This window comes from Tigriopus californicus, chromosome 2 (genome assembly GCF_007210705.1).
Source record: "Tigriopus californicus strain San Diego chromosome 2, Tcal_SD_v2.1, whole genome shotgun sequence".
In the NCBI taxonomy this organism is placed as follows: Eukaryota; Metazoa; Arthropoda; class Copepoda; order Harpacticoida; family Harpacticidae; genus Tigriopus; species Tigriopus californicus.
Genome location: NC_081441.1, coordinates 12,084,749 through 12,112,090, shown reverse-complemented (window position 1 = coordinate 12,112,090; position 27,342 = coordinate 12,084,749). Strand labels below are relative to the sequence as shown.

The following is a 27,342-nucleotide window of genomic DNA, read 5'->3' as shown; positions in this document are numbered from 1 at the left end:
AGCAAGTCCCAGCTGAACTACATGAATCCATTATTTTAACCTTCTCATAGAAGTTGAATGGGTCTTTGAATATGTAACTTTTACTGAGGTGAGAAAGGGGGGAGTCAAAGATGTTTTAGATTATTTTCAAATGGTAAAATATATANACGATGAAAATAAGGAGAAGAGCGAGATTAGCAATAAATCAACTTCCACGCCCATAACCAGCAAGAAAGATGTCCAGCGGAAAAGCTGTGAAGAAGATAAAACGACCAAAAACATTGATATTGAAGGCTTACAACCAAGTGCGATTGAGGCATCAGTTAAAACAAGGAAAAAGGGTCAAGTGCAAAAGAAAGTTGAGCCCTCCAGTCAAATTTCAGTCTTAGAAAATGACAACGACCCTAAAGCTAAGGCTAATCTTCCTAATTCAAAGAGTGTTGAACCTAAAGCAATGAGTAATGTGTCCAAGAACACGAGCGATGACTCTAAACCTAAGGCCATTGTTTCCGGTTCTGAAGCCGTGGAACCAAAAGAAAAGGTCAATACTTCCAAAGTTACAGCTTTAAGGACCAAAACGAAGATCCCTGCTCCCAATTGCGTAGAAAAAAATCCTCTAAGTACCGAGTTTCCAAGATTCAAATCAAGAAAGCTGAAGGCCAAAGTTGATCCATCTCCGGTTGCTGAACAACCCATAGCCTTTGAAACAATCGATATTCCTGAATCGCCTCTGGAGTCCCAGAATGTTCCCCAAAAGTCAAGTACCACTGATTCAAAGACAAAAGTAAAGGCAGAACTACTACCCTCTGCCGATTCCTTGACTAAGCTGTCCAGAACAGACAAACGGCAATCTCATCAAAATTCTACAGGTATGGAAAAGCCATCCGTGGAGAGTAAAACCAAGACCATTCAATCAAATGCTAAAATCTCAGAAGAGGAACACCCTAAACTTATAAAACTGACAAAATGTAAAGATCGAAAAACTAATCCTGTTCTTGTTCTCTCTGAAAACCAGGGTCAATAATTGGGCACTATAGAAGTGCTGAAGTTTAATGATGAAACAAGAAATATGAATAGTCTTGCAAAGATGGAAACCCCTAAAAAGGTGTCAGTAAAGCAGTCCAAACGAAAGAATGTAGAGCTTGTTAAACATGAAACAGACCATGAGCCAATAAAAACCGTTAAATAAGAGTTGCAACTGACAGTTTCTACTTCCAAAGAGCTTCCAGTGACGCAGAAGTCGAAGACACTGAAGACGAAGACAAAAAGTCCTAAGCCCCAGGATGAGCCCGAAAGACCCTCTTTATCCAATAATGATATCAGTGATCCCAAATTGCCAGAGGATATTGGTCAAAAAGGTGACCAATTAGATTCGAAAAAAGACATGATGTCCAAAATTGACGATTACAAGTCTAGATCTAAAGCCAAGAAAATGAAATTCATCCAGGAATTATTGGATTCATTGAATGACGAAGTGTCAGACGAAAGCCTAGGAGACGTTGTACTTGAGGCTGAAGGATCGGACACAGAGGACAAAGCCAAAGAATCCGTTGAAGGACAAACCGAAAATATCAGCGGGGAAGATGTCATGGCAAAAGAAGAAAATGAATTGATTATTGAAGAAAAAGAAACCAAAACGGATGATGCGAGCGGCGTTTCTGATTCAAGTGAAACAGAAGTGGAAAGCAAAAAGTCCAGCTCTGAGGCAACAGATGAAGACAGTGAAACTGATGCTAATGAAGAGGATGAGACGGAGAATGAAACTAGTAGTGACAACACTGACACTGAAGATGAGAATCCAGAATCTAAGAAAGAACGAGATAGCAATGCCAGACCTGATTCTGAGCATCTCGAATCTTCATCGGATAGTGGAACAAATGCTGACAATGAATCCGACGATGAAAATAACGGATCAAACGAAATTGATTATGACGATGAGGAAGCGCTAAATACTGAAAATGATTCAAGCGAAGATGAGAGCACAAACTCAGGAGAAATGATGGAAAACGCACACATCGCCCAGGAAATAAAAATGGAACTTGCTTTCGAAGGCCGTAAAGAATTTGAAAACGAATCTGATGAATCGTCTTCTGAATCCGAAGAAAGTGAACCTGACCTTGAAGAGGGGGAGCAGGAAAATATCGAACATGAAGAATCTGATCCCAAAGGAGTTGAATTTGAAGGTGAAGAATTTCAACAAGGAGAATTTGAATCAGAAGATGTGGTTCCTGACCTGGAAAAGAGTGATTCTGAGGCAGGTGAGATTGAGCTTGAGTTTGAACTTGAGGAAGAAGAATCGGAAATTGCAGAAGACGAAAAAGATGAACCCGAAGAAAGCGACAATGAGCCCGAGGTGGAAGAAGAAATTGAAGAACGGGTCAATAGATTTGAAGAAAGTAGCTATGAACCTGAAGAAGATCATTCTCAATCTCGAATGGATGAAACGGGGGCGGTCAAGGACGACTTTGAAGGTAGGCAAATTGTTGAACAACATCTTGGCGAAAATCATTTCTCTGACGACGATGAAAAGAATGGAGAAGATTCCTGGAGTGATTCTAAGGAAGAGTCGAATACTAGTGTTAACGAGGGTGCAAAAAATACCATCGTGCAATTGTCAGCCAGTTTTCAACAGAATTCATATGATGATTTAATTCAGGAGGCTTCCCAAGATAATCTATTTGAAATTCAAGAAGAATCCATTGACGAATCAAGTGAGGATCAACAAGAAGAAGAAGAATTGGGATCAACAATCACGTCCGATGAATATGAATCCCTGGATTTCGCCATAAGCGATAATTTTGATAACCATGATCATAAATCAAAGCTTGATGAGACATATTTCATCGATGAAACGGAATTAGAAATCATCCCTGAAGCATTGGAACCGCCAAACGAAACTAGAGACCAGACTGGAGCAAGCTTGGATTCAAAAATTGCCCCGTTAATTTCAGATGTAGGAAACGTAGAATCTTCCGATCAACTTCCTGATAAAGCTATTCAGAAGGTCCCTGAAGGGAAGCCAATCAACCAAATGCATTCAATTGACGAGAGAAAAAGCCCAGCATTGGAGCTTCAGGATGATCTTAATCTAGAAGAAGAAAATGATAATGTTCCCATTGAGCCAAAAATCCAAGGGCCCAAGGTCAGGCCGAAACATTCAGAATTCCATAATGATAAAAGTAAAAAAAACACCAATAAGGGATTCAAGAACTTTCCGTGGCCCTCCGAAATTGATGGAAAGATTGAAGTGGTTGTGCCAATCATCCAAAGGAAGCATGATATGAAACCTGAAGCACGATCTCTTGAGAAAAGAAAGAAAATCCAAAAACCAAATGTCACCCAAAATATGCGAGAGGAACATTTTGAAGAGGTAATTAGATCACACAATGACAATATTGCTTTTGTAGCGGATCAAGATCCATCAATAACTAAATCGACAATGACAGAGGATGCTGAAGAACTGGCCTTGTTCGAGGCATTGGAAACAGAAATCCAAGAGGGTGTTGAAAGTGGAAGCATTCTAATTGAAGCAATACCCGAGAAACAAGAAGCAAAGGAAAGCGGCTTTATTGTTGAATCAGATGGCGGAACGCCTTCCTTTGATTATGAAAAGCAAAAATCTCATAAAAACGAGGACACGCCCAGAGAAACACCACAAGAACTTTCTGCTGAAGTTTCAGCAAAGGGACATGCGAAAAAGAAACCAGTCGACCCAGCTAAAGGGAGAGACCGTATCAGAGTGAAGTTGGCAGCGTCTACAAAGCGCACCTCAACATTCCCCACAGCTTCAACAAAAATTACTAAACCAATCCAGACACCTGTCTTGAAAAAGCCACGTCCACTATACCCCCGATCTGCAGGTATTGCGCCACATGTAGTAACAACAATTTCAGTTGAAGGAGCTTTTTCTGCACCCAGCCAAAGTTCCATGATAACGAAACCTTGCTCGACAAAATTTTCAATAATGGGAGCTGTAACTACGGTTAAAGAGTCATCAACGGTAGAGCCGTCTTCTCCACAAGCTGAGGCTTTTGGAGTTGTTGGAACACTTTTGACTGTTAGGCAACCGTCAAATGAGCCACACTCTTCAATTGCTGTATCATTGCCAGCTGTCACACAATGCCGTAATGAACAGGAAAATGGAACACTTGGACCGCATGCAGAGGCGAAGCAATCGACTACTTTTGTATCTGCCCCCCTAGAACCACAAACCATTGTGGTAAAAGACCCACCTTCAGCGCCGTCACCAGCTGCACCAGCCCCGTCGGGGGTAATAATGCCGCAATTTGAAGTATCGTCGTCAGCTTTAGCATCCCTGCCGGTTATAGAACCAAACCCAATTGCACCACCTCCACCAAGCGAAGCTACGGCTACGGCACAGGCATCAATTGTAACGCCCCCACAAGCCAAAGCTTTTGTCGCATCAGCAGGGGTAAAACCGACGCCATTTGTGGCACTCACGTCAGTTGCAACATCACCTAAAAGCATAGCTCCACCATCGGCAATGGCAAAGATGTCAGTTGCAACGCCGCCACAAGTCAAAGCTGTTGTAGCACCGACACAAGTGGTAGCATCGACGCCAGTGGTGACACCAACACCAGCGGTTACACCGACACCAGTGGCAGTACCAACGCCAGTTGCGACACTTACGTCAATTACAACACCATCTCCAAGAGTAGCTCTACCACCAGTGGTATCCCCAATGCCAGTTGCAACTCCAGTGCCAGATGCAGCATCGACGCCAGATATAGCAACGACGTCAGATGTAACACTGACGCCAGATGTAGCACCAATGGCAGATATAGCACTGATGGCAGATGTAGCACCGTTGGCAGATGTAGCACCGATGGCAGATGCAGCACCGATAGCAGATGCAGCACCGATGGCAACTTTAGCAACGACCCCAGATCTGGCACCTGTGCCAATTGTTGAATCGCCGCCGATTGTGATACCAGCACCAGTAGAAGAGTTGGGGCCATCTGTGTTACCAACACCATTTGTAGCACCAATACCACCTGTAGCACCACCGTTGCCAATTTCGAAAAAGCCTTCAGTTGATGTACCTTTAGAAGTAACAACAGCATTGCAACTTTTTGCTCCATCATCATTGCTTACAACACCATCGCTAGTTGTGGCACCATCTCAAACAATAGCACCTCCACCAGTTGTATCACTCCCGTCAGGTGGTGCTCTACCCCTCTTAGATTTGGCTACCAGGCCAGTTCCAACGTCAGCACCTACTTATGCGACACCATTACCCCAGGCTATCGTTCCTGTTCCAACCACTGTAGAACAATTGTTAACGATGCCTTCACCTTCTTTTGTTGTCGTTCCATCATCAATTGAGGAACCAAAGTCTAAAGTGCTATCATCACAAATTGCCTCAACCACGTCCCTACCAGAACCAATCTTCGCTAGAAGTACCATCGTACCTCAAGGATTATTGGGACGTTCATTGGCCGGAAAATCTTTGAATTCTAAGAAAGATGACAAAACCGAAAACAAAAATAAAGAAACAGACGCAACATCAGAGACTACCTTGCAGTTCAAACACGCAATCGTTTCTCAAGAATCTTTAGGATCATCGTCAGAGCAAATGAATGCTTTCAAATCAACAGAAGATGTGTGCAACGACTCTGATAATATCAACACTGATATAGATCAAGGTGTTTTGTCAAATGAGAATGCATTTCAGTCTTCAAAAGACGAGTGCCCCGACCAATTGAATGAAAAATGCGAAATAGTTCAGGACAATCAAAATTTTAATACACTTGACTGGCAAGCTATTGATTTTGAAGTAAAAGAAAAATACATTCCTACTGAAATTAAAAATGAAACTGATTTATATGCCTTGGACACCAAGGAAAACGATTCCTCAAACAAGCAACCCTTGGAAGATGAGGCCATTGCGAGTTCAACAAAATCCGAAACATCCATGGACCAAACTGAGCGATCTACTTCGAACTTATCAAATCCATCCATTGAGGAATCCACAGCAATCAAGGACTGTCATTCAAATGAAATGGCGACCAACACCAACGAGCCCGAAAAACCTAGGAATGAAGATGCCCTTCAAAAAATCTTGAGTCTTATAGAGAAGATGTCTCAGACTGCCGGAACAGATTCTGCAGCAACCACTGAGGTAACACGGATCGCGGAGACTCCTCAAGACAAGTACAAGAGTTGTCCTGATCTATCTAAGGAACAATCCTTTGAAGAAAGTAAGGAAGGGTCACTTTTCAAATCAAGTGAGACCAGTTACAGTTTGGCCGCAATATCACCAGACCATCGAAAAGACGATTCAATCAACTCGGAGGAAAATCGAAGACTCGGTCAAGAAGTGGAATTTGCTCTTCAAAGCATTCTCGAAATGAAAACAGCTATGACCAAGATGATGGAAATGTTGGCAGAGAGACAGGATAAGGAAGTCCCAAGCGACGTTCATGACCTCTCCGATCCTCCTGATGCGACTCTTGAGTCAGATTATGATCCTGACGAGCAATCACGCTTGGTGGAGGAGATCGAGTTTAATCCTAAAATTGACATTGAATCAGACATCTCCAGGATCAGGAACAAGGTTCAAACAGATTCTGATAGTGGTGTTAGTGAGGATCCTCTTCTTCCAGTGACAGAACATAGAAGAGTTTTTGAGCTGGAAGCCATGAGAGCTTTGTTTGACGAGAAATATCCACCAAAGAAGATTACACCCGGAGCGTTCAAGCGAAAGGTAAGTCTGGAAGGCCCTGTCCCACTGACCTTTGCATCTTTACAACCCGAAGAAAAGCGGTCTTCATTTGAAAAAGTCCAAGATAGTTGTTCCGACAAGCAACCCGACGAAGTTGATGAGGAAGTTGATCTTGAAGGGTGTCGAAATGGCCCACACAAACAAGAAATTCCCTCTGTACAGGCAGGGAAAGAGTCTCAACCCAAAGATGAAGTCCCAGTTCTTAAAGAAATTACACAAGCAGATACTGACGAAATCATGACGGAGGATAACAATGTTGTGGACGAGTTTCCAATCAACCGAGAGAAAGATTTGCGCAAGCCTAAAAGTGAAAAAGAAACAAGCGACCAAGAAATCCTCAAGAATGATGATATTAATCCAAATCAAAGACCAAGACTAGATGAACAAGAAGAAGATACAGTTGTTTCAAGCCACTCATCACAAGATTGCGACCTTGAAGAGATACCTTCACCAAGCAAAACCCAAAATAAAGCAGAAAACGAGGACACTTACGATGAAGAACAAGATAAACCATCAAGCAAAGGTCAAATCCATATACAGACTCAATTTCAAGATTACGACATCAATTGCAGCTTGTGTAAACCAAAGGCTGATTCCAAGGATAATGACAAACTAACAGAATTGATGCCATACGAAGGGATGCTTTATGAGGGGCAAGGTCCAAAGATCAAAACTCAAGCTGATTTGCTGGATGATCAAAATTCGGATCTTGAAGGCTATAAAGGTTGTCTGATTGATTCGGAACGCAAATCCTCGGATATTTTGTCTCATCAAGACGATATCAAATTGGCGAATTCGGAGTCTGCAATCACTCGAGAACAATGCCAAAATATCGAGACTCAAGTGGACACTTCAAACGCCGTTGATGTCAAAAGCCCTGCCGAAATAATTTCTTCAGTCAACTCTAAACCAGATATGGAAGAGGATAAGAAAATTGAGAGCCCGCCAGAATGTTTTCAAGGTGCCGAAACTCAAGTTAAGCCCTTTAAACATTTATCAGATAGTTCCAAAAGTTTGAAATTTCTCCAGGATCTTGCTAACGAAACTTGTCCCACTAACTCTGAGCTGGATTTGAAAGCCAAACCGGAGAAAGAGCCTGCATTTAAATATAGCCAAGAGATAGATTTTCAAGATGACCCCATTCGTGATCTACCAGACCATGATAATTTTAATAGCTTCGACATTGCTAAAGATCCGAATTTCTGCTCTAATCAAAATCAAAAGAAAGACTTGGGAGAAGGGACCACTTTTGATCAAGATAAATTGACTCTTCATCATACTCCCCACGACTCATCAGGCCAAAATGTTCCCCAAAACAACTATTTACAAACAACAAGGAGTGATCAAGATCCAACGAATTCAATGGACATTGAAACGAGTATGGAAGAGACCAACTCAATTGATGTAAAACCGGATGAAGAATCTTCAAAACTTTGTCGAGAAATGGAAACCCAAACGGACATTTATGTCAATGAACCAGACTTACAAAACGCTCTGGATTCCAGGGATTGGGAACTGGATCCTAACAGAGCAACCAATCCTAAGCCGCCAAGAGAGGATTCCGAGGAGTTCAAGGATTCTCAAATCATTGACGATTTCTCAGAGGATGGGAGCAGTAGTGTGTTCTCATTCAAGAAAAGGCGAAGCAAGTCTGAGTCCAATCTCAAATCGAAGGTGTTGAACTTTTCCGTTTCGACCGAGAACTTGAATTCAGATGTGTTAACAATCTCATTCGTTGGAGATTGTGTCAATATCAGTTCCTCATCCAAGTTGCTAGCCAAAAGTAACATTGACATTTCCTCTACAAAACAGGGAACAACTCTTAGTTTGAGACCATTCCTTCCGGAGGCATCGTGTCACAAGATTGACAATTCTGAACCGATATTGACGAATATGAACGCCAGCGATCCTCAAGAAACTAATGATTTGGTTGAGCCGGACATGCCAATGTTATTTGACTCTTCAACGACATTGGGTGCGTCCATGTCATCGGTGAGCACCACGTCTACAGGAGAAGTCTCTCAAGAACTTGAGCCTTTAAAAAGACAAGAAGTCGGTGATTCCGGCTACATGTCTTCAGATGCCAAGCCTCTTGTTCCCGAGGACAACTACTTCTTTGAAGAAAGCTCATCAATTGACACGGTTATTGACAGATTGGATAAGCACGAACTCATCAACGAGAAATATGAGCCTGATCTTCCGGTGAACAAACTTTATAACATTGATATCGATGATGCAACATCGGGAGAAGATGGAGATGTTACTCCCACAGACAGCGATCGCCAAGAGAATGAGGAAGAAGATTCTGGAATCGGATCCAAGTTTCCTACCATGATTCAAGCCACTTCCGGCTCACACGAAAACATTGTCGATGAGGTCATGGATGACCATGTCCCAAATGAAGAGGACGATCAAAGCTTGGAAGAGTTCATTGACGCCGAGTTCGAAGCTGAACTCGAGTGTTCAGGATTGAGATCCATAAGCAATGAAACCTTGAATTCGGCCTTTATCGAGGAGGGCACACATGGGAAGCTTGGGACATCCAGGGGCTATCGTGGCATAATTGAGAAGTCTTCGTTGTCCCAATCGAGAATCCAACCGAAGACAAAGAAGCTCCTCCGATTTTCCCAGCAGGTACGCTTCTCCTTCCTCTTCTTCGATCAGCACGGTTGACTTGTGGGACAGGGACTCTTCCTCACTTTAATATCTAGAAATTTAATCTTTGCCATTGAGGATGTGTTTTGAATGTATGAAGTACTTCATTCAATTTTCATGTCTTAGGTGGATGGCATAGTGGAAATCCAGAGGTCAATCACCACGAAGCTTTGCAAGATCTTATTCATTGGGAGTTCATCCACCGGAAAGACGTCTCTTATCCGACGATATGTCAAGAACACCTTTGCACCTTCATACAGGTACCAAGAGATCAAAGCTCCTTTTGAATAATATTTCCAAACCTTCGTGACGATAAATGGTTTTTTCCTGCTTTTAGGGCCACTATTGGAGCGGATTTCTTGGCCAAAGTAGTTCATTGGGATTCTAATCTCTCGCTGAGACTTCAATTGTGGGATATTGCAGGTAAATTGAAAGGCTTTTCATAATTCTTTACCAGTAAAACCCCTTGTGATTTTGTTGGAACTCTTTCAGGACAAGACAGATTTTCTCTTCTCTCTCGTTCTTTTTACAAAGATGCAGAAGGCGCCTTTATCGTGAGCGACCTCTCAAGACCAGAGACATTGGAAGCTGTCATAAGATGGAAGGAAGAGTTGGATACGAAAGTCCAACGCCAAGATGGTCAAGCACTGCCTTGCTTTCTCATTGCCAACAAAGTAGGTTGATCTGCTGCAAAAGTTTGTCTTCTCCACCCACCATTCAAAGCGAGTAACTTTTCAGTGTGATCTACTCAGTGACACCAGTGTTCAAAGTAAGCAACACAGCAAGATTTGCCAACAATATGGGTTCAATGGATGGATGCAGACCTCGGCCAAGGAGGACATTAATGTCAACGAGGCCATCAATATGCTTCTCAGACAGGTGATAATGGTCAAAGTAAAGCTTCAAGGCTCATTTCTCTAGTACTCAACAGAAAAGTCTTTTCCACCAGATTGCTGAAAACGAGGCTAGCATCAACCACGACGAAGGCGAAGGCCCAAATCAGACTTTGGATGAGGATAGCATCATTTTGGAACCAGACAAGAAAAAGAAAAAAGGATGCTTTTGTTAAAATACAAATAATATATGTACAATACACCATACTCACCGCACTCACTCATCTTCCATGTAAATAAACACAACACGACACCAACGTTCCATTTTCTTCATTTCATTTGTTAATTGGCCAATTACAAAGGCGCTTAAATCCTCTTCAAACGTCAGATTAGAGGATTTCTCTCCCAGAATGTTCACTGGCGGAATTTCCGTAGAAAGCCTCTCAAGCTCCACCTTCTTTTCTCCGTTCTATGGCGCTCCTGGGGCGAGCAAATGCCCATCCGTCAGCTGACAACTGGAAGCGCTCCTTGGCGCAATCGCCGGCATAGAGAGGGCAGAGAGCCAAACAGAGAGGAGGGAAAGAGCGGCGTGGACTTGAAATCTGATCCAAAGTGGAAGCGGAGATTGAGGATTATGGATCAAGATGTTCCAGTGTTCCGACATGGACGTGATGAGTGAAGTGAACGAAAGTGAGGCCATGGACTTGAGCAAGATGGAGGAAGACTCCATCAAAATTGAAGAAGTGGATGTGGAGACAGTGGAGGAGACCGGGGACTTGGACCTGCCAGATACCACCTCTAATTCTAATGATCCCCCTTCTGGTGAGCATTGGAATATTAAGTGTATGGTTGAGGTGTGGGGGATAATATTTGAATTCAAGACTAGTGTTCTTTTTCCACCACCTGAGAATGAAGATTTATTGCAATTTTGGGTGCAGAAGCACAGCTCATAAAATTTTGCGCTTGGTTGAATTGATTCGATTTGGTAGGGAATTCGTTGAAAATTGGACTCCGGACGGTTGCTCTTTCCTTCCGCATGTGGCGAGAGCAATTGAAATTTCCTGAACTTTGCCTCTCCCCTTCCCTGCTTTGGGGAATCAAGATGGAAGTGACGAAATTCAACCAAATATTGCCACTTCAGAGTTTCAGGGTCCTTTGGGAGCCATAAAAGTTCACTTCTTCTAGATGGGGTTAAATCCAATGTAAGCATGCCTATCGGCAAACAAAGATTTAACTCCTTTTTAGGAATATAGTGCAGATGAATTCGACCGCGTTATAAGAGAATGGCATGTTTATTAGCAAATATTCTTGGAAAAGTCTGTTGTTGCAAGTTCATGGATTGATTTGTTCCGCGCACGCCCACTTTGTATCTAATACTTGATGACAAAGTCTCATAAGGCAGGATCATAGCCCTAGAAAATGATCTGATCTCTTGATAATTGCTCGGCAAAAATGAGAGGATCTTTTGAGGGTTTGCTTTTGTTTGCGAAACTTTCAAATCAATTATTTTGATGATCTTTATCACATTTCAGAATACCCTACCAGCTAATTGGGTTCTTACTTCAGCATTGAGTAATAGTTTTCTAATCAAAACATTTTTTTTTAGCCGTCCCATTTGGAAAATAGAGTGCTATCATAACTTCCCAAGTATTGGAACATGTACATTTTCGTCATGATAAGATTTTAAATCAATGGCAAGAGAAAAACCCAAAAGGGGAGCAAGTTCAAAACTGAAACAAAATTGAAAGTCGAAAGTCAAATATCATTTTAAGATTGAAAGGTAATAAACAGCCGAATTATAACCTTTCAGACTAATAATGAAGGGGATTACATTCTTTGTAGCGGTTAGAAACGCTCGTGAAAAACCAAATTAAAAAAAAAGAACTTGCTTTCAAATTCTTTTAACTCAGTTGGTGTATAACTGGCTATTGCAAAATTCATCAAATATCATATTTGATGAATTTTAATGGACCAAAAATCCTCTTCTTTCGTTGAATGTTTTATAAAAAGCAGATTGCTTCTGTCCCCAAACCAAGCAAGGCATAAGAAGTAAACCACTTTCCCTCTTATAGGCCCTATAGAATCTCACTCTAAATTCAACCCCTGAAAAATTGGTAATCTATGCAACGTTATCGTAAAAGAAGATGCCTTGCAGAAAAAAACCTTTGCTCTTTAGTGCAATATGATTATAATCATTTCCGTGACAAATGCCCTACGAAGTTGAGGCAATCAATGGGGGGAAATGCAACAAATCTCTTTAGCAAAGTGCATCTCCGCTCCTAAGTCGGCCGATCCCCGTTGATCTCTGTCGACTTCCTTTCCACTTCTGCTGTTGTTGCTGCTGTTGTTTTAATCAATTATCGTTTTGGATCTCTTCGTAATTGAATCACTTACGGTAATCACACCCCATTTACAAGCTCCAAAAGAATCCGCCTTTTCTTTGCTCGGCACAAAGGCGAAGTGAGGCTTGCATTTGATCTCCACGAGGGCCTCCAATAAGATTTCTCTTGGTAGTTTCTCCAACAAGGGGAATTGAAGTTTTTCAAGTTTGGGAGCCTTTCGTTGTCACTTGGTTCAGTGCACTTCTTACTGATTGTTGATTGCGACAATGTGACATTAGTTGTCAACTTTGCTCCAACGACGATCAAAAACCTACCGAGACTTCCATGTTGCCATAACATCTACAGTATATGAGGAAACATACAAAACTGTATGATAATTCATGGGCCGAGCCGCCCACCAACTTAAGGAACCTCACTCAGTGAATTGAATCGCTTGATGAAAATGCCTCCTTTGGGACTCCTCGCCCCTTAAGTGATCAGCCAAATCAACAAAAAGCTACCATTGCAAGCTCGGTGTTACAAAATCCCCCATGTACATAGCGTGTATGTAGTGAATGGGCAAGTAAGTCCGTGATGTCTCTTCATGGTCCAGATGAGTGAGAGGAGCCCCGAGGGTAGAGGGTAGAAAGCAAAGAGCGGATCCATGAGAGGGAATTTGGCGCCAGTCAGCGCCCACCAAACTTGGACCACGCTTGGAAGGAACGCAGAAGGGCGACACAGTCGGATAATACCAAAAGAGGGCCATTAATTAAGGAGGAATTGCTTAAATGGAAGAAGCTTGGACAGCTTGGGATTAAGGTGATGGCTCTTGCTCATTTAGCCAAAGATGGTGCCTTTCCAGAGAAAAAGACCAACCGTGGCCGTCACATATCTCTTAATTAGCGAAATGGACCACTTCATTTCAAGGAGACGCTGTTATTTCCATTGCTAATGATCAGATTTATTCGGTGCCAATTGTTAGAATGATAGTGAACGAAACGAGCGTTAGATCTTTGTGGCTTGGAGAGAGCATTGTAATTCCATCTGGTTCCAAAAACCTTGACCGGTGTTGTCCAGATCGAAGAAACAGATTTTGATATACTCACCCTGAAAAATAAAAGATGGAAACTGAACATGTGGTTTTTGATTAAAAGATCAAGGAGAACGAAAATCAAATTTGATTTTGCCAGATTTCTCCGCTTAATATGCGGTCTCACCTCGGTTACACAAAGAGTGTCAACCTTAGCCTTTCCTGATAAGGTGTCAAAGCCCGGATCTTTCTCCTTGGAATTTGAGCATTCATCATTTCCCTTCAATTGATAGAAGGTGAACACGCCACGGTTCTTCTTCCGTTCCTCATTGGCCTTCCTCAATTCCTCGATCTCATTCTGAATAGCCTCTCGGACTAGTATGGTCGTGGCTCCAGATCCGCATCCTCCACCAATAGCCGAACCTGCTTGGCCTTTTGATTGTTTCATTTCCTTGGCCTTTTGGCGGACCCGACTGGCCAACCTGTGAGCTTGATCCGTGGGAATCCGACAAGCCATTGGGACGCAAGATGTGTTCCTATTGAAGACCAATTCATCCTGGATCTTGGCCTTCATTTTGTCGCAGATCTTTGGCCGACAAGATAGATCTTGGTCCAGTAGGGGCTTCTCCTGCTCGTTATCGCCAGGAAGGTCGACAAAGCCTGAACTGATTTCCGATGCAATTTGAGCATTGGCCTTCTCAACCTTTTTGGTCTCTTCCACCTCTTCTTTGGCACCACACTCATTTGTATTCTTTTCGCAAATTTCCATCAGTTTGGAACGAAGATCCAATCGCTTGAGGTCGGTGTCTTGGCATTCGTTGGACAACTCATCCAGGCCTTTACACTCCTTTTGGGCCCTCTCCAGGACTCGTTTTAGAACATCCTTCTCATCGTCGGTGAACTCACCGTCAGCTTTGTCCGATTGACAAACGTCCTTCAGTGTCGTCTCCTCATATCGAGTGAGGTCGGCTTCTTTGGCCACATCTTCGATCTCGCTATTCTCGATGGTGCCTTTGAAGCATCTGTTCTGCAATGCATTCAGAACCAAAAATGGGAACTTCTTGGCGGCGTCGTTACCTTGGAATTGAGATCGCATTAACTTGGCAAATTGCTCAAAATCCTGGATGCCGCATCTAGGAGGTCGACAGAACTTGACCTTTTCTCGTCGAATATTTTCCTTCACTTGTTCGCAAACTTCTTCGTCGAAGCATAGCTCTTCATCTTGGAACATGATTCCTCCTTCTAAGGCCTCATCATCTCTCAAATTGTTGGCCAAGAGATCTTTTAAGATGACCAATTTATCTTCCAAATTCCTGGCCTCGTTATTTGTGCAAGTCTTAGCTTTGCTGTCTTTGCCACAAGCTTGTCCAAATTTGGCCTTAAACTGATTCAAGGCCTTGTCCGTCTGTAAGTCCTGGTTGGTGCACAAAGCTACCTTATCTCCCGTGGGTGCTTCGATGGAACATTCTTCCTGGAGTTTCTGGAAGGCATCGCCCAAGATAGAACGGTCAGATTTCAGCTCGGAAGACGACTCCAGCTCCTCGACCAGATCTTCAGCTTCTTCTTTATTGAATCCGAGCTCTTCGGCCAATCTCAAGCCAACCTCTCGTTTGTCTTGATCATCTTTCCCCTCTCCAAAGCGATGAATAATGGCGGTGATCTTTCGTTTGACATTGACGGCAAAGGTTGGTCTGTCCCCATTTGTGATGTTCTTACCCACTTCCACTTGTTGTTGGACAAACTTTCCAAAGCTGTCGCGATCCAATTCACAGAAACTAGGCCTACAACAAGGCACTGTTCGATCCTCATCCTCAATAACCTCGTCTGTAGCTACCTCAATGGCTTCCTCATCTTTTGGCTCCCTGGGACAACAACGAGGAAAATCTGCCGCAAGGTCTTTGAGACTCAATTCTCCACTTCGAATCTGGTCCCTGACTTTGCTCAAGAGTTCTTTCATTTGTTCTGTCTCGTCAGTGGAACACTCCTCTGCAAAGTTCTTACAATGCTTCCGAACAATGCTGAACTTACTCTTGATCCTCTTTAAGATGTCGATCTGGTTGACCGAACAGGACTCAGCTTCCTCCGGGACTCTTTCTTGGCAATCGGTTTGGACCTCTTCGAATAGAGCGTCAATGGCCTTATTCTTTTCGTCCTCACTAATTTGACCACCCGTAAAGACTTTTTCTACGGCGTCCCCTAGATCGGAATCCAAACCCAATTCCTGGATGGCATCCTCTGCCACTTCCTCGGGTTTTGATCGGCCAATACCCAATAGAGACATGATGGCAGGCCCCAATAAGGTTCGGTGATCTCCTTTGCTCAAGGCAGCACATTTTGAAAAGTCCTCATCCGGCAAAAGACACAATGGAGAGACGCAACCATCCTTGGTTGGATCTTGATCCTCGGTGCATTTAGGCTTGTTCCCATCATCCACGCAAGCCTTTTCCTTAATACCACTGGCCACTTCCCGAGCTGCATCCAAAATATCATCCACTCCCCAAGCGTCCAAGACTTCTTTCAGTTTGTTTTCCTTGTCGGCATCATTTTCATTGCTTAGTTTGGAATCGGGTCTCAAGCGATTCCCCTGTTCCTCGGCTTGTTCCTTTTGCTTCTGTTTCTTGACTGTCTCCACCAAAGAAAAAATGTCGTCGCCAATCTTTTCCAAGTCGTCCGATCCCAAGCCTCCCTTATTCTTTAAGATGTCTTGAATGCTCTTACTTATCTCATCTGGTTTGACCTCTCCCAGTGAACTAGGCCTACCTCCTCCAAAGACACTGTTCAACAGAGAACCCGCATCTCTTTGTGGAAACGCCAATCCTCCCCATACCAAAAGAGGAACCAAAATCACACAAGTCGCTTTCATCGAGAACTGTTCACGTACAAAGTCAATGGTTGACTAAGCGTACTCAAAATCAAATCATAACCATATCCGTTCAAAAGGGCCTAGCGTGACGCACGAGGGCCTATCTCGCTTTTACGTCCATCTATTATGCTTCATCCACAACGAAGTGGCAATAAATAATTGTTCGTACTATTCTCGTAATTAGTATTTGATTTAAGTCGTGAATGGTTTGTAGGAGAGTTGAAATGAAATTGTTGGCGTAGGTGCGACACAAAAGCGATTGCTTGTTGCATGGACATTCATGAGTTGGACCAGTGAGGCATGACGATTCATCTGGTGTGAACCTCCATGACCGTCATCATTAATTCTTCCTTGTCATAAAGTGTAGATCATGTTCAAACTCGAAGGGATTCCAGTGACTAAAAATCATGCTTTGATTATTTTTTTGTAGGCCTGTCGAGTGAGGATAATATTCCTTCAAGCACTTCACATCAGGAGACTTCGGAGGGAGGTATAAATCAAGATGGGTCCACCAGCAAATCCCAACGAACCTCGTCGTGCTCCTCCCTTGGGCTGTCTTCCTCGTCTTCCTCATCCCAGAACAACAAACCCAGACGGAGCAGAACCAATTTCACTTTAGAGCAATTGAACGAATTGGAGAGACTCTTCGACGAAACCCATTATCCGGACGCCTTCATGAGAGAAGAACTGAGTGACCGATTGGGCCTCAGTGAAGCACGAGTTCAGGTGAGAAAACGATGATGATGGTGTGGAATTGTGTGGTAAAATTTGATTAGATCCATTTTTGAATCCATTGTATACAATATCTGAGCTTAATATATACAAATATCAGTTTTAGTTTTCTATTTCTTTGTAAAGTAGTTTGTAACCCACTAGCCAAATCATAAATCACGTGCCTTTATCAAAAACCTTCAGAAAGTTATAGTCTTTGAGCTCCTTAGATTGGCTCAGTGTTGAATAGCTTCAATGTCTAACTGAATTATAAGTGCGGACGATTGGATAGCTCGGTAGTTCTTGGCAATAAACACATCAAATACGTGTACAAAGTAAAGTGCTAATTCCATCTTAGTGCACGAATCTTTTTTGGGGAGATCTATCTATTTGATGTCTTATCGATCCTCTTTTTCCCCAAAAACTTTATTTCAGGGTACATGAAAACGCAAAAAATATTAGTTTTGAACATGGCTTGGATTTGGATAACTTATTGGCACTTTTCGGAGATTCAGATTACTCCAAAGCATGAAATACCTTGTTGGAGTCACTCTTCTTTACATCGAAAATAATCTTTGCCTTTATCATTTGACAAGTAGTAGAGGAGACACGTCTGGATTTACTCAGTGAATCTGAATTGCATTTCTTGCGTTGTCCTAACCGGACTCATCTGGTCAACTGGACAACGTAAGTGATCCATACATCATTCAGTTTACGCCCATTTGCACTGTATTAGTAGACATAACACGCCCTTTTTAAGCGCTCATCCTTCCTCCAGTTCAAGAGGCATCGTTAGTAATCAATCAGCAGGGATGTTCCTCTCTCATCAGATTCACATTTTCTCGATCATCGCCATGATGATGATCATCATCATCATCAAAAAGAAACGTTCGAGAGCGAAAGAGAACAATCCTTTGCCTCCCTTGGGTTCCAAACGACCATTGTGACAACGGGCAAAGTTCCACTGTTCAAAATATTGTGTCATTATTTCTTATTATCTATGCTTTCCTCCAGCGCTTTTTTCATTTAATCGGCCCTTTTGTGTAAACGAAAAGTTGAGAAACATATAATATAACAACCTTTAGCATGCTACACTTTTCGGGTATGGTATTATTTTAGAGCGTGACTCCCTTAAAACCTGGCTCTGTCGTTGTTGGTTGTTCCCTCCGTGTCTTTAAGAGCATCATCCATTTTCGTTTGGCGGGATCGATGTCTTGGCTGGCAGATGCCCACCACTCAAACAACAGAACGACAGAGCGACTAATGGCCTCCACCGCAAAATGGCATCATCATTACCATCGTCTCTCGCGGCATTGGCGGAACCAGTGATCCCTCATCCCAATAGGAGACAAGCTCTTGGGTTGGTCACGATTTGGGGACAAACTTGTTTGACCTCCAACGAGGAACACTCTTTCTTCGTTTTCGGCAAATAAATACACCTCCAAGAAATGAAAACGTTTTTGCTTTGAGTTGAGTTTCCTTGATTTCTTACAATATTATTTCATATCATGTTTTTTAGGGAGATATCTCACGGGTTTTGAACAGATTCCAGTAAGATGGACAAGAATAACCGGCAAAAATTGTTTTTTCAGGTTTGGTTCCAAAATCGAAGAGCTAAATGTCGAAAACACGAGAGCCAGCATTATAAGGGATCCTCATCCGCTCCAACCCCAATTGGCAACATTAATCTTCCGGTGTCAGGGTCAAGTCAGAGCTTAGTTAGCATGGGTACGCCCATATCCGCCGTACCAGGAAGTCGGCTGGCGGGCTTGCTTCGATCCTCAACCGGACCTCTGCCTCCACCTTCTCCAGCATTGGGTCATGGTTCGAAGAATTCTAATGGGTCTTCAACACCTCCATTGTTGTCTCCTTTGAGTGCGGGCCCTAATATCAGTAATAACAACAATAACAACAATAGTCCTCACCATTCAAATCCGGACGCCGTCGATCTTTCACGTGGAACCCCTCTTCCCAAAGCTACGTTCACAGAGAGACTTAAAGAACATGCTTTGAGGAACTTCGATAGTCACTCCCGAGCTCTTCTGAACGCCCAACAGGTCAGTTAAGATTGTAACTTTCGGACCCTGCTGACTTTAATCCTTCTTCTTTAAATCGTTTCCAGTACGCGGCCGTGGCAGTAGCGGCTCTAAAGAGTTCCAACAACCCTTCCCCGTTCCTATCCAGCTTCAGTAATTCCTTACTAGTTAGCTCCTTGCTTCAGAGCTCTAAATCTCAATCCACGGCCAGTGACACGCCATTGTTTCCGCCATTTCCGGCGGCTTTGTTTTCTAGTCCACATACTTCTATGGCTAGTCTACCTTTTTCCTCGGCGCTCCCATCAATGTCCCTGGGCCCACATAACGGATCTCTTCCTTCTCTGGACCCATTTAAATCCAAATCTTCGAGCATCGCAGACTTGCGGCTCAAAGCTAAACGACATCAGGAGGCCTTGGGCATCTCGGAAAGCGATTGAACGTCCATCTAGCGTTTTCTCTCGTAGACTTGAACCAAAATGTTCCCAGTTTGTTGTTCCCCCAATGTGAAAAGATCCATTCCAATAGAATATACCAATAACCATTGTCATTTGTATTTGCCTCGCTTTCATGATTTGTTTTATGGGCTAGGAAAAATCCAAGGAGGAAAAAGGGGTATCCTTTTTTTGCTTGGCGTTTCTGATTGCGCTCTTGGCATCCATAATTGAATTTCACTGTCAATCTCCGGTGCCCATTAATGTCTAGGTCTCTCCTATTCATGGGGAATGTCAAATCATCCTGTTATTTCTTGTCACTAACCAACCCCTTTCCTTATTTGTGATTACCATTTCACAAACCGAGCTACTCTCCCTGAACTCGGCGGCGGCAAGGGAGTCTTGCTCGTGAGCGGAACTCTCTGAATGGAGCTAACATGAAAGCTCAGGACTGCCGCCAGTTCCCAAGTTTTCGAAGGGAGAGAGCGGAGACGTGGAACCGGGTCCATGTTCTATTCCTCGGCTTTCGGAGGCAGGCAAAGGGGAGGGGTAATCTAATAAAGATAATCAAAGTAAATTTGTGAGCACAAGGAACGGGGACGGAAGCAAAGAGAGAGGAAGAGAAGGGAGACATTTAGAACACCGCTCGCCTTTGTAACTCACTTGCTCATGGAGGGACAAATGACATTTTTAAATGATCTATGATGGACGGCAAGAGATGTGGAGAGATATTTCTTCATAAAAAGTCAAGACTCCTGTCCCTGCGGTTGTGAGCACAGCTTGGAGCACAACCACAGATTAAATTGAGGCTGGAAAAGAGATTCTCGAAGGAGGAAATAAGGAGGAACCCACCGCCAGGTCAGATCCCAAGTTGTGAGTCAACGGTCGAGTGGATTGCAGACGCTCAATATGCTTTTAACAATGACAAATGGCGCTCACTTCACTTTTGGGCGTTTTCTCTATTTCCAGAAACCATGGGGAGCATTCTTGAATATATCTTTTTACAGACCATGAGGGGAGTAGGGATCCATTTCCTTACGCAGAAGGTGAAGTGATCAGGAATGGATGCTCATAAATAAGAAGGTTCATATGAATTCACATTAGGACTAACCTATTCAGCGGGAAGTGCCCCATATTTCTTTCCCTCCGACCCGACTGACCACTTTCCTCGTCAGTCCGTTTACTTAAAACAGCAACCCTGCTGGATGATGGGTCTGTCAAACCCGATCGCGTCATATCTCATTTCGGTGTGGGTTTGGGTGTTTTTCCGAATGCCATGTTTGGCGTATCTCTGAACATCACGTTCCTTTCCCATCCCCCCAAGGCATGGTTGGCCTTTTCTTCAGTGATATGAGTCTCCATTGATATGAACAGACAAGGCTGAACCGCCTTACTCCACTCTTGCAACTTTGTGCCACTGTCAGTGATAATTTCTTATTCGATCGTCTGGATGGCCAACCGAGTTTCATGAACGTCGGGCAAGTTTTGTAACCACCAAAGAACGAATCATGACTCTAAATCAAAGCCACACGGTGGCCTTGTTCTAGTAAGAATGAGCGTCTTCGTGACTTCTTAAACCTGTGTGTTTGACCAATTTTTCTAGACAATTCCAAAGCCGTTGAGAGTTGAAGATAACCGAAACATCGAAAGAGTTCTTGGTTATCCTGTCGCAATGAAGCTGACCTTGGCCAGGTTTTGTTACCGGTTTCGAGGCGATAGAAGGGATTAGAGGGTTGTTTTTTTTCTTTCCAAGCAAAATATCTAATGTCATGATCGCTCTAGATTACGATGACCTTCAAGCAATAAGTGCAGAATATAACGGAGGGAGAAAAAAGTGCACAATGCTCACAACGGGACAATGAGCTGAATTTATTTTTTGAATGACATTGAGTCCAACAGAGATCTTTCGCAAGCANCGGAGGGAGAAAAAAGTGCACAATGCTCACAACGGGACAATGAGCTGAATTTATTTTTTGAATGACATTGAGTCCAACAGAGATCTTTCGCAAGCAATGCGTTCACTAACATTCTTAAGTACACTTGTCAAGTACATGGTATGATCTCACTCCATGGGAGTATTTTTTTTTAATCTTCGGAGGGGAGGGGATGTGGCTTTTTCGAATGTTTGTTCAAGAATGGCTAATACATGGGTAGATGGGCTTGTATGGAGCTGGTCTCACCATTTGATTTCATTTACGTCCTTCAAAAGGGACTCAAACATTTTTTGTAACTCAGCCTTAGTAGTTGGGACTTGGGGCTTTTGGAATCCACCTTTCTTTTTACCCCGCCGTCCTTTGGACCGATTGGCAGGCTCTGCTCCCCTGGAAACATGAGGGTACAAGTCGTCCGAATCGCTCGATTGGTCTGCAATATCGCGGCCAATTTCGTTATTGAAGAAATTGTAGTATTGGTCCCTGGTGATTTGTCTGGGAACTTCGGTTGTGAAGGGAGCGTTTTCCCTGAAATTTGGCATTTTACTCTGATGGATGATTTTGGGCTCGACTCCATCGTTCACATCAGGCTGCTCGATGAACGGATCCTGATCGTGGGGTGGGGAGCCGTTCTTCTGGGAATTGTCCTCATACCTAGACAGACACGGGATCAAGACACTTATTAGCTATTACTGGCTACAAGTAAAATGGACGAAAAGGAAATGCATTTGACGTACCAGTGTTTCAAGTTGGCTTGATTAGAAGTCTCACTGATGTACACCAAGGGTCCAGCGCCTTCAGGTTGGGTGCGCAAGAGATTGGACATAGCTGAGAGTAATGGAGGTCTGGCCAAAATAGGATTTTCTCTCCAGGCTGCGGTGTTCAATCTTGGAATGCCTGTTCCTCGGCAAGCTGTCCGTTCGTTATTGAAGCTATCCACGGTCAAAAATGCATAGGGTTGGAGCATTTCAATATCGTCCAAATTGTCACAAACGGTTCTGGCCAATGACGTCTTGCGGATCTCTTGCAATTGAGCACTACTAAAAGCACCGCTCGGATTAACATCCTCGCCGTTTTCATACCAAAACCGGTCTCCTTTGCGGAGATTGAGAAACTGTTGCCCGATAATGCAAGCAAAGGTGGGTCCGACAATACCACTAACGACTGGTAGCTCGGCCAAGCCACCGGTGAAGAGGTCAATATCGTCGACATTGTCGTAGACTCTTTGGAAGTCCGTAACTGTTTCGTCGCGCATGACCTCACTCATATCTGAGAAGGTATTAAACCTCTTGAGACCACATTGTTCCCTCCATTCATTGTAAGGTGCCAGTCCATGGTCCCGACCTCGCTGAATGTTCAGAGACGCCAGATCCATTCCATAATTCACACGCGGATTCTGTAAGTTGGTGAGAGGAAACGATTAATTTTCTTCTAAGAAAAGTGGAATAATACAGTCGTATCTTGAGCAAATTGCTGGGATGTGACAAATAGAACGTCAGTGATGCATTTATAAATACGTAAAGGGCATGCCCTCAACTAATGATCTAAGGTTGGCTTCGAAACGTCAAAGTTTGCTATCCTCGCTCCGGCGGAAAGAGGGTAACCAAGTGGTGCGGAAAGATATATAGGTCAACATCATTCAACTCTACCCTCTAAGTTCAATTCATATGACGAAACCAGTCAGTCGACAATTGAGATGAAAAGCATTATCTCATGCAATGATATAGAATGCTTAGCCAGACTCCTGCAGGACTGGCTTCAAGTTCAACAAACCATGACCATCTCTCTGGATTGGTGCAATGACATGCACGTAAGAATCTCTTACCTGGAATAAATGGTTAGTGAGCTCTTCGCTGATGAACTCATCCCGCCTGGACAACGCTTTGCTGCACAACCCGAGGGTGATTCTATCAACCGATCCGAAATTATGTAAGTTGGCCGGATTGTTCATCTCCTTCCGGAGTTTTACATAGAATGGAACCTCTCGGAACTCCTTGTTGTGTCGGCTCAAGCTGCCTTTGACGAGGCTGTGCCCGAATCTGAAGGCGGCTGTGGCAAAGGCATTGGCAACCGTGGGATTGACGGTATCGTTGTAGCCATCATAAAATCCGGTGGGATTGAGATTGAGCTCGAAAATCTTCAACACACGTGGTCCTAAGATGATCGGTAGCCACTCATTAAAGGTGATGTGCTGATGCATGGCACCCACAATTTTCCGGGTTTCATGGAATGTTCTGAAGATGAAAGTTCGAGCGTATGAAAAGTGTTCATGCATGATTCGAAATTAACACCAGTAGGAAGTGGATAAGATGCGAAACCTCTGTCGGTTTAATTTCCCTCCATGATTTGCTTGATTTCTCGCACTGAAGGGTCTGGCGGGAAGAATTTGCAACTAATTCCTACCGTTGCTGTCCGTCCACTCGATGTCCCGCTTCGTTCGAAACATGTGGCAAAGAAATTTCCCTTTTTTTTAACGCCATGCACTGCTTCAGATCTATATCACGTTTCATTTCAAAAGTGAGACATCTAACCGTAATTTTGCCAACAATGACCACATTCACGCACTTTGCATTGTCATCTAATGATTTCCTTACCTCTCATCGTCCCAATGGGGATTCTCCTTTTGGAGTTCCCGCGCCAACCGGTTATGCTCTCGAAGCCACAAAGTGTGCATACTTGTCAACCCTGGCTGCTCATTGGCGCGCTCATCCCCAGCTTCAAAACAATGGAGATTGGGGGTGCTGATTCTGCACTCTTCGTTGGCAGTTTCTTGGGCCAGAGGCGGGAGAAGTGATTTCCGAATGTGAAGGTCAGTGTATCGAAGTTTTCCGTTCTTGAGAAGCCTCAGGCGATCTTGCTCCTCTTGGGTGCTTCCGTAGACGTTGGAGGCATCAATGAAGCTAGTCACTTGGTTCATCTGATCTCGAGGTCCCAGACTGCAGTCCCGTTTAGGAGCCGCCAGGGATCTCACGAACTCCATGCATGTGACGTTGAATCGCGAGTAGAAGGGGTCCGTGACCGGGATCTCGATTGGTCTGCACTCTTCGTGCATGAGGTCTTCCGGCAGCGGTTGTCCATTGTCAGTGCAGCATTTAATCAAAGAGTTCTGGAAACCACGTCGTTGGGGTGTGAAGGTCATATCGTGGTCAAGAAATTGCCCCCATTGCATCACCTTGAAAAGAACGACAGGAAGTTGAAGATATATATGGCTTTTGTCTTTAACGACACCGCAGCCTCGTTGACTTGATGTGTGGTTTCGTCACATCGGTCAAGAGCGTTCAAAAGTACTTACCATCATGGTAAATGTGCTCGTGTCCGTTTCAACGTGTTTATGGATGGTGTTACTAATCATTCGGGCACTGGGAAGGACGCGATTATTCCTCCGAACCCGAGTTGGCAAACGAAATGTTCCTCGGAGACCCACGGCATCCGAATACACGGGAGGTAAGAACCTTAGTGAAGGAGAGAACGAAGCTCCCCATTCCGGTTTTCGAAGGTTGTTGCACGATCCATCGGGGGAACGATACATCAGATCTAGGCCTCGGCAAAGATCTTGACGAGGTTGAGGACCGTCTCCAAAAGGACATTTTCGGAAAAGATCCGTGGAGCGGAGTTCGACTCGCTCTAAACCGTACACGACTTGTTGGCGAGTCAAGCGAAATCTAATAAGAAATTAGGAGAAACAAATGAGAAACACGTTCTATTATGTCAAGGAACTGGTTGCCGAGCGTTATTTTTTTTGGTATGGAAACAAGAGAACAATGATGGAAGTTATAATCTGCTGACTAAGCATTTCAATTGACTCGTTGGAATGTGGAAATGTTTGCTTGAATTGAGAAAATCATTAATGAAATCCAAATAGGCCTTGTTTTGATGTCATTACGTTTCTTGAGCCTAGAAATAAAGATCACGTGCAGAAAATTGTAGAATGCCTTTCTGCTTGACATGAAACTTTTTACGCCTCGTTTTTTTTCTTGCTCAGTTGCTATCCTGGACGTTTTACCTCAGTTATCAACATATTTGGAATTTTTCCTTGTTCAAACTGCATTTTACCTTGATATCAAATGACCCTGAACTAAGGCCAGCGGTAAATCAACCCAAACTGTCTTAACAGCCCATAACTCATTCAACCCTTTTTAGAATTGGTACATCCATCCCTGATGAAGGAAGTGCGTCAAATACTTTGCGCTTCGACAACTTCTCTAGATCTCCTTCGAATACATATCGAACTTTTGGGTCTTACTGTCTGGCAAGAAGAGAACTGGCTTGAAGTGAGGCATATCCAATGGAGGAAAGCTCTCTGGCTTTGGGCTTTTGTTTGTTAAAGATCCCCACAAAATGAGCGGGATTCGACTTTTTGAGTGTAACGCCTTGCTCAAACAATTGTTTCTCTCGCACATTCTCAAGTCGATCACTTTGGTCGATCCCAAAGCTCACGATATCATTCAAAATCTGTGCTGCTTGCTTTGAGTCCACAGTATTTTCATTTGAAGAGTTCACACTTGAGGTCGCGTAATGCCCCTGATAGATTTCCGACACACATTGTTGGACCGAAAGACTGAAACATAGAAGAACAGCCAAGCTTTGACTCTGGATTGGTCTCATTTTGAACTCGGGAAAACTTGAAACTTTTAATTGGGTGATGAATTTTGAAGTGCTACTCCGTCATGTCCAAGCTTGTTTTTGTTCAAGATGTTTTGGCACAGATTTCCAGGAGTGTTTCTTCGTCCAGGACGCTCGAGTCACTGTCTGAGTTGAGAAAGAACCTGACGAAATTGCAACCATGCCCGAATCCCGATCTGTGTGGCCGATAAGAGCATCCTCATCCATCCATCTATCCATCCACATGAGCGGCTACTCGAGTCGAGTGCATTGAAGTAGTTTCTTTTGGCGTCAAGTCATCCAGGAGCGTCACACGATGATCCTGGCAACTACCACAATGCGTCACCGAGAACAAGACCGCAAGTCGAGGACTACGTACCCGCCACTTTTAAGGTAGTTCGATGTAAGTGGGGTGCTTATTGTTGGACGAATCTGGGGTTGACACAAGTTTCACGCTGAGGCGTTGAAGCAGGGTGTCTTATGTTCATTGTTTATGTGGCTTATGCTCAGGGATACGGCGAGTCGAATTGCAAATTCAGATTGGTTCCAAACAAGGCTGAGAGATGTGTTTCCGTTTGGTTGTGATAAAAGTGAAATGTCAAGATGCTGAAGATTAACTTTTTCAAGAAAAAAAGGGCATTTTAAAATTTGTGTTTTTTCTCATCGAAAATTACCGAATAACATTGTTGCTCTTCCTACATATTTCATTAGGCCTATTTGTTGAAAGAAAAAGATTGACATTTTTTAACCGTTTTTCAATTACATTTTTTTAGATTTCAGGAGCTAGAGTAGCTGAGTGGTCTAAGCAAGACCAGACGCGGTAAATATACAGTCCAACTTCGATTTAATGGTATTGTCCGTCAAAGGAGAACATATCGTTAAATCGAGACTTGTTATAAAGTAAATACAGCATTTGGTGAGGAGCAAAAATATTGTTAAATCGAACATTATCGTTAAATCGAATTTCGACTGTAATAGGTAATTTTACAAAACAAAATTGAAATTGGCCCTTTTTGGACTAACGAAACCGGAAAAAACAAGATAATTTTCAAGGACAGATTCACGTCTGGTTAAAAAAGTGCATAATGCACTAAGAACATCCAGGTATTTTGGACAATATTTTCAGTACCGCTTTAGTTCTGATGTTCATACACATTATAAGAGATTGAAATCGTCAGGCAAACTTGATGATTTGAAAACGAGAA

The 27,342-nt window shown here is 43.3% G+C and overlaps 4 protein-coding genes across 4 annotated transcripts; 2 read left to right on the top strand and 2 right to left on the bottom strand.

Moving 5' to 3' along the window:
* Positions 1–141: 141 nt before the first annotated feature.
* Positions 142–10,557, top strand: LOC131892593 (uncharacterized). The gene is made up of 6 exons (XM_059242405.1): positions 142–9,358; positions 9,506–9,639; positions 9,717–9,802; positions 9,872–10,053; positions 10,118–10,258; positions 10,329–10,557. Exons 1-6 carry the CDS (start codon positions 1,364–1,366, stop codon positions 10,446–10,448), a joined length of 8,658 nt encoding a protein of 2,885 aa, XP_059098388.1. The 5' UTR covers positions 142–1,363; the 3' UTR covers positions 10,449–10,557.
* Positions 10,558–10,683: 126 nt separating this feature from the next.
* Positions 10,684–19,720, top strand: LOC131892595 (homeobox protein orthopedia-like). Its single transcript, XM_059242407.1, has 4 exons — positions 10,684–11,034; positions 16,857–17,152; positions 18,730–19,194; positions 19,260–19,720. The coding sequence occupies exons 1-4, from the start codon at positions 10,857–10,859 to the stop codon at positions 19,608–19,610; spliced, it is 1,290 nt and encodes a 429-aa protein (XP_059098390.1). The 5' UTR covers positions 10,684–10,856; the 3' UTR covers positions 19,611–19,720.
* Positions 13,470–16,476, bottom strand: LOC131892594 (uncharacterized). Its single transcript, XM_059242406.1, has 2 exons — positions 13,751–16,476; positions 13,470–13,640 (listed from the first exon to the last, which is right to left on the bottom strand). The coding sequence occupies exons 1-2, from the start codon at positions 16,424–16,426 to the stop codon at positions 13,539–13,541; spliced, it is 2,778 nt and encodes a 925-aa protein (XP_059098389.1). The 5' UTR covers positions 16,427–16,476; the 3' UTR covers positions 13,470–13,538.
* Positions 19,721–21,704: 1,984 nt separating the features above from the next.
* Positions 21,705–26,279, bottom strand: LOC131893547 (peroxidase-like). Its single transcript, XM_059243603.1, has 6 exons — positions 25,779–26,279; positions 24,828–25,197; positions 24,130–24,707; positions 23,361–23,769; positions 22,273–22,931; positions 21,705–22,189 (listed from the first exon to the last, which is right to left on the bottom strand). Exons 1-6 carry the CDS (start codon positions 26,138–26,140, stop codon positions 21,781–21,783), a joined length of 2,787 nt encoding a protein of 928 aa, XP_059099586.1. The 5' UTR covers positions 26,141–26,279; the 3' UTR covers positions 21,705–21,780.
* Between the last annotated feature and the right edge of the window lie 1,063 nt (positions 26,280–27,342).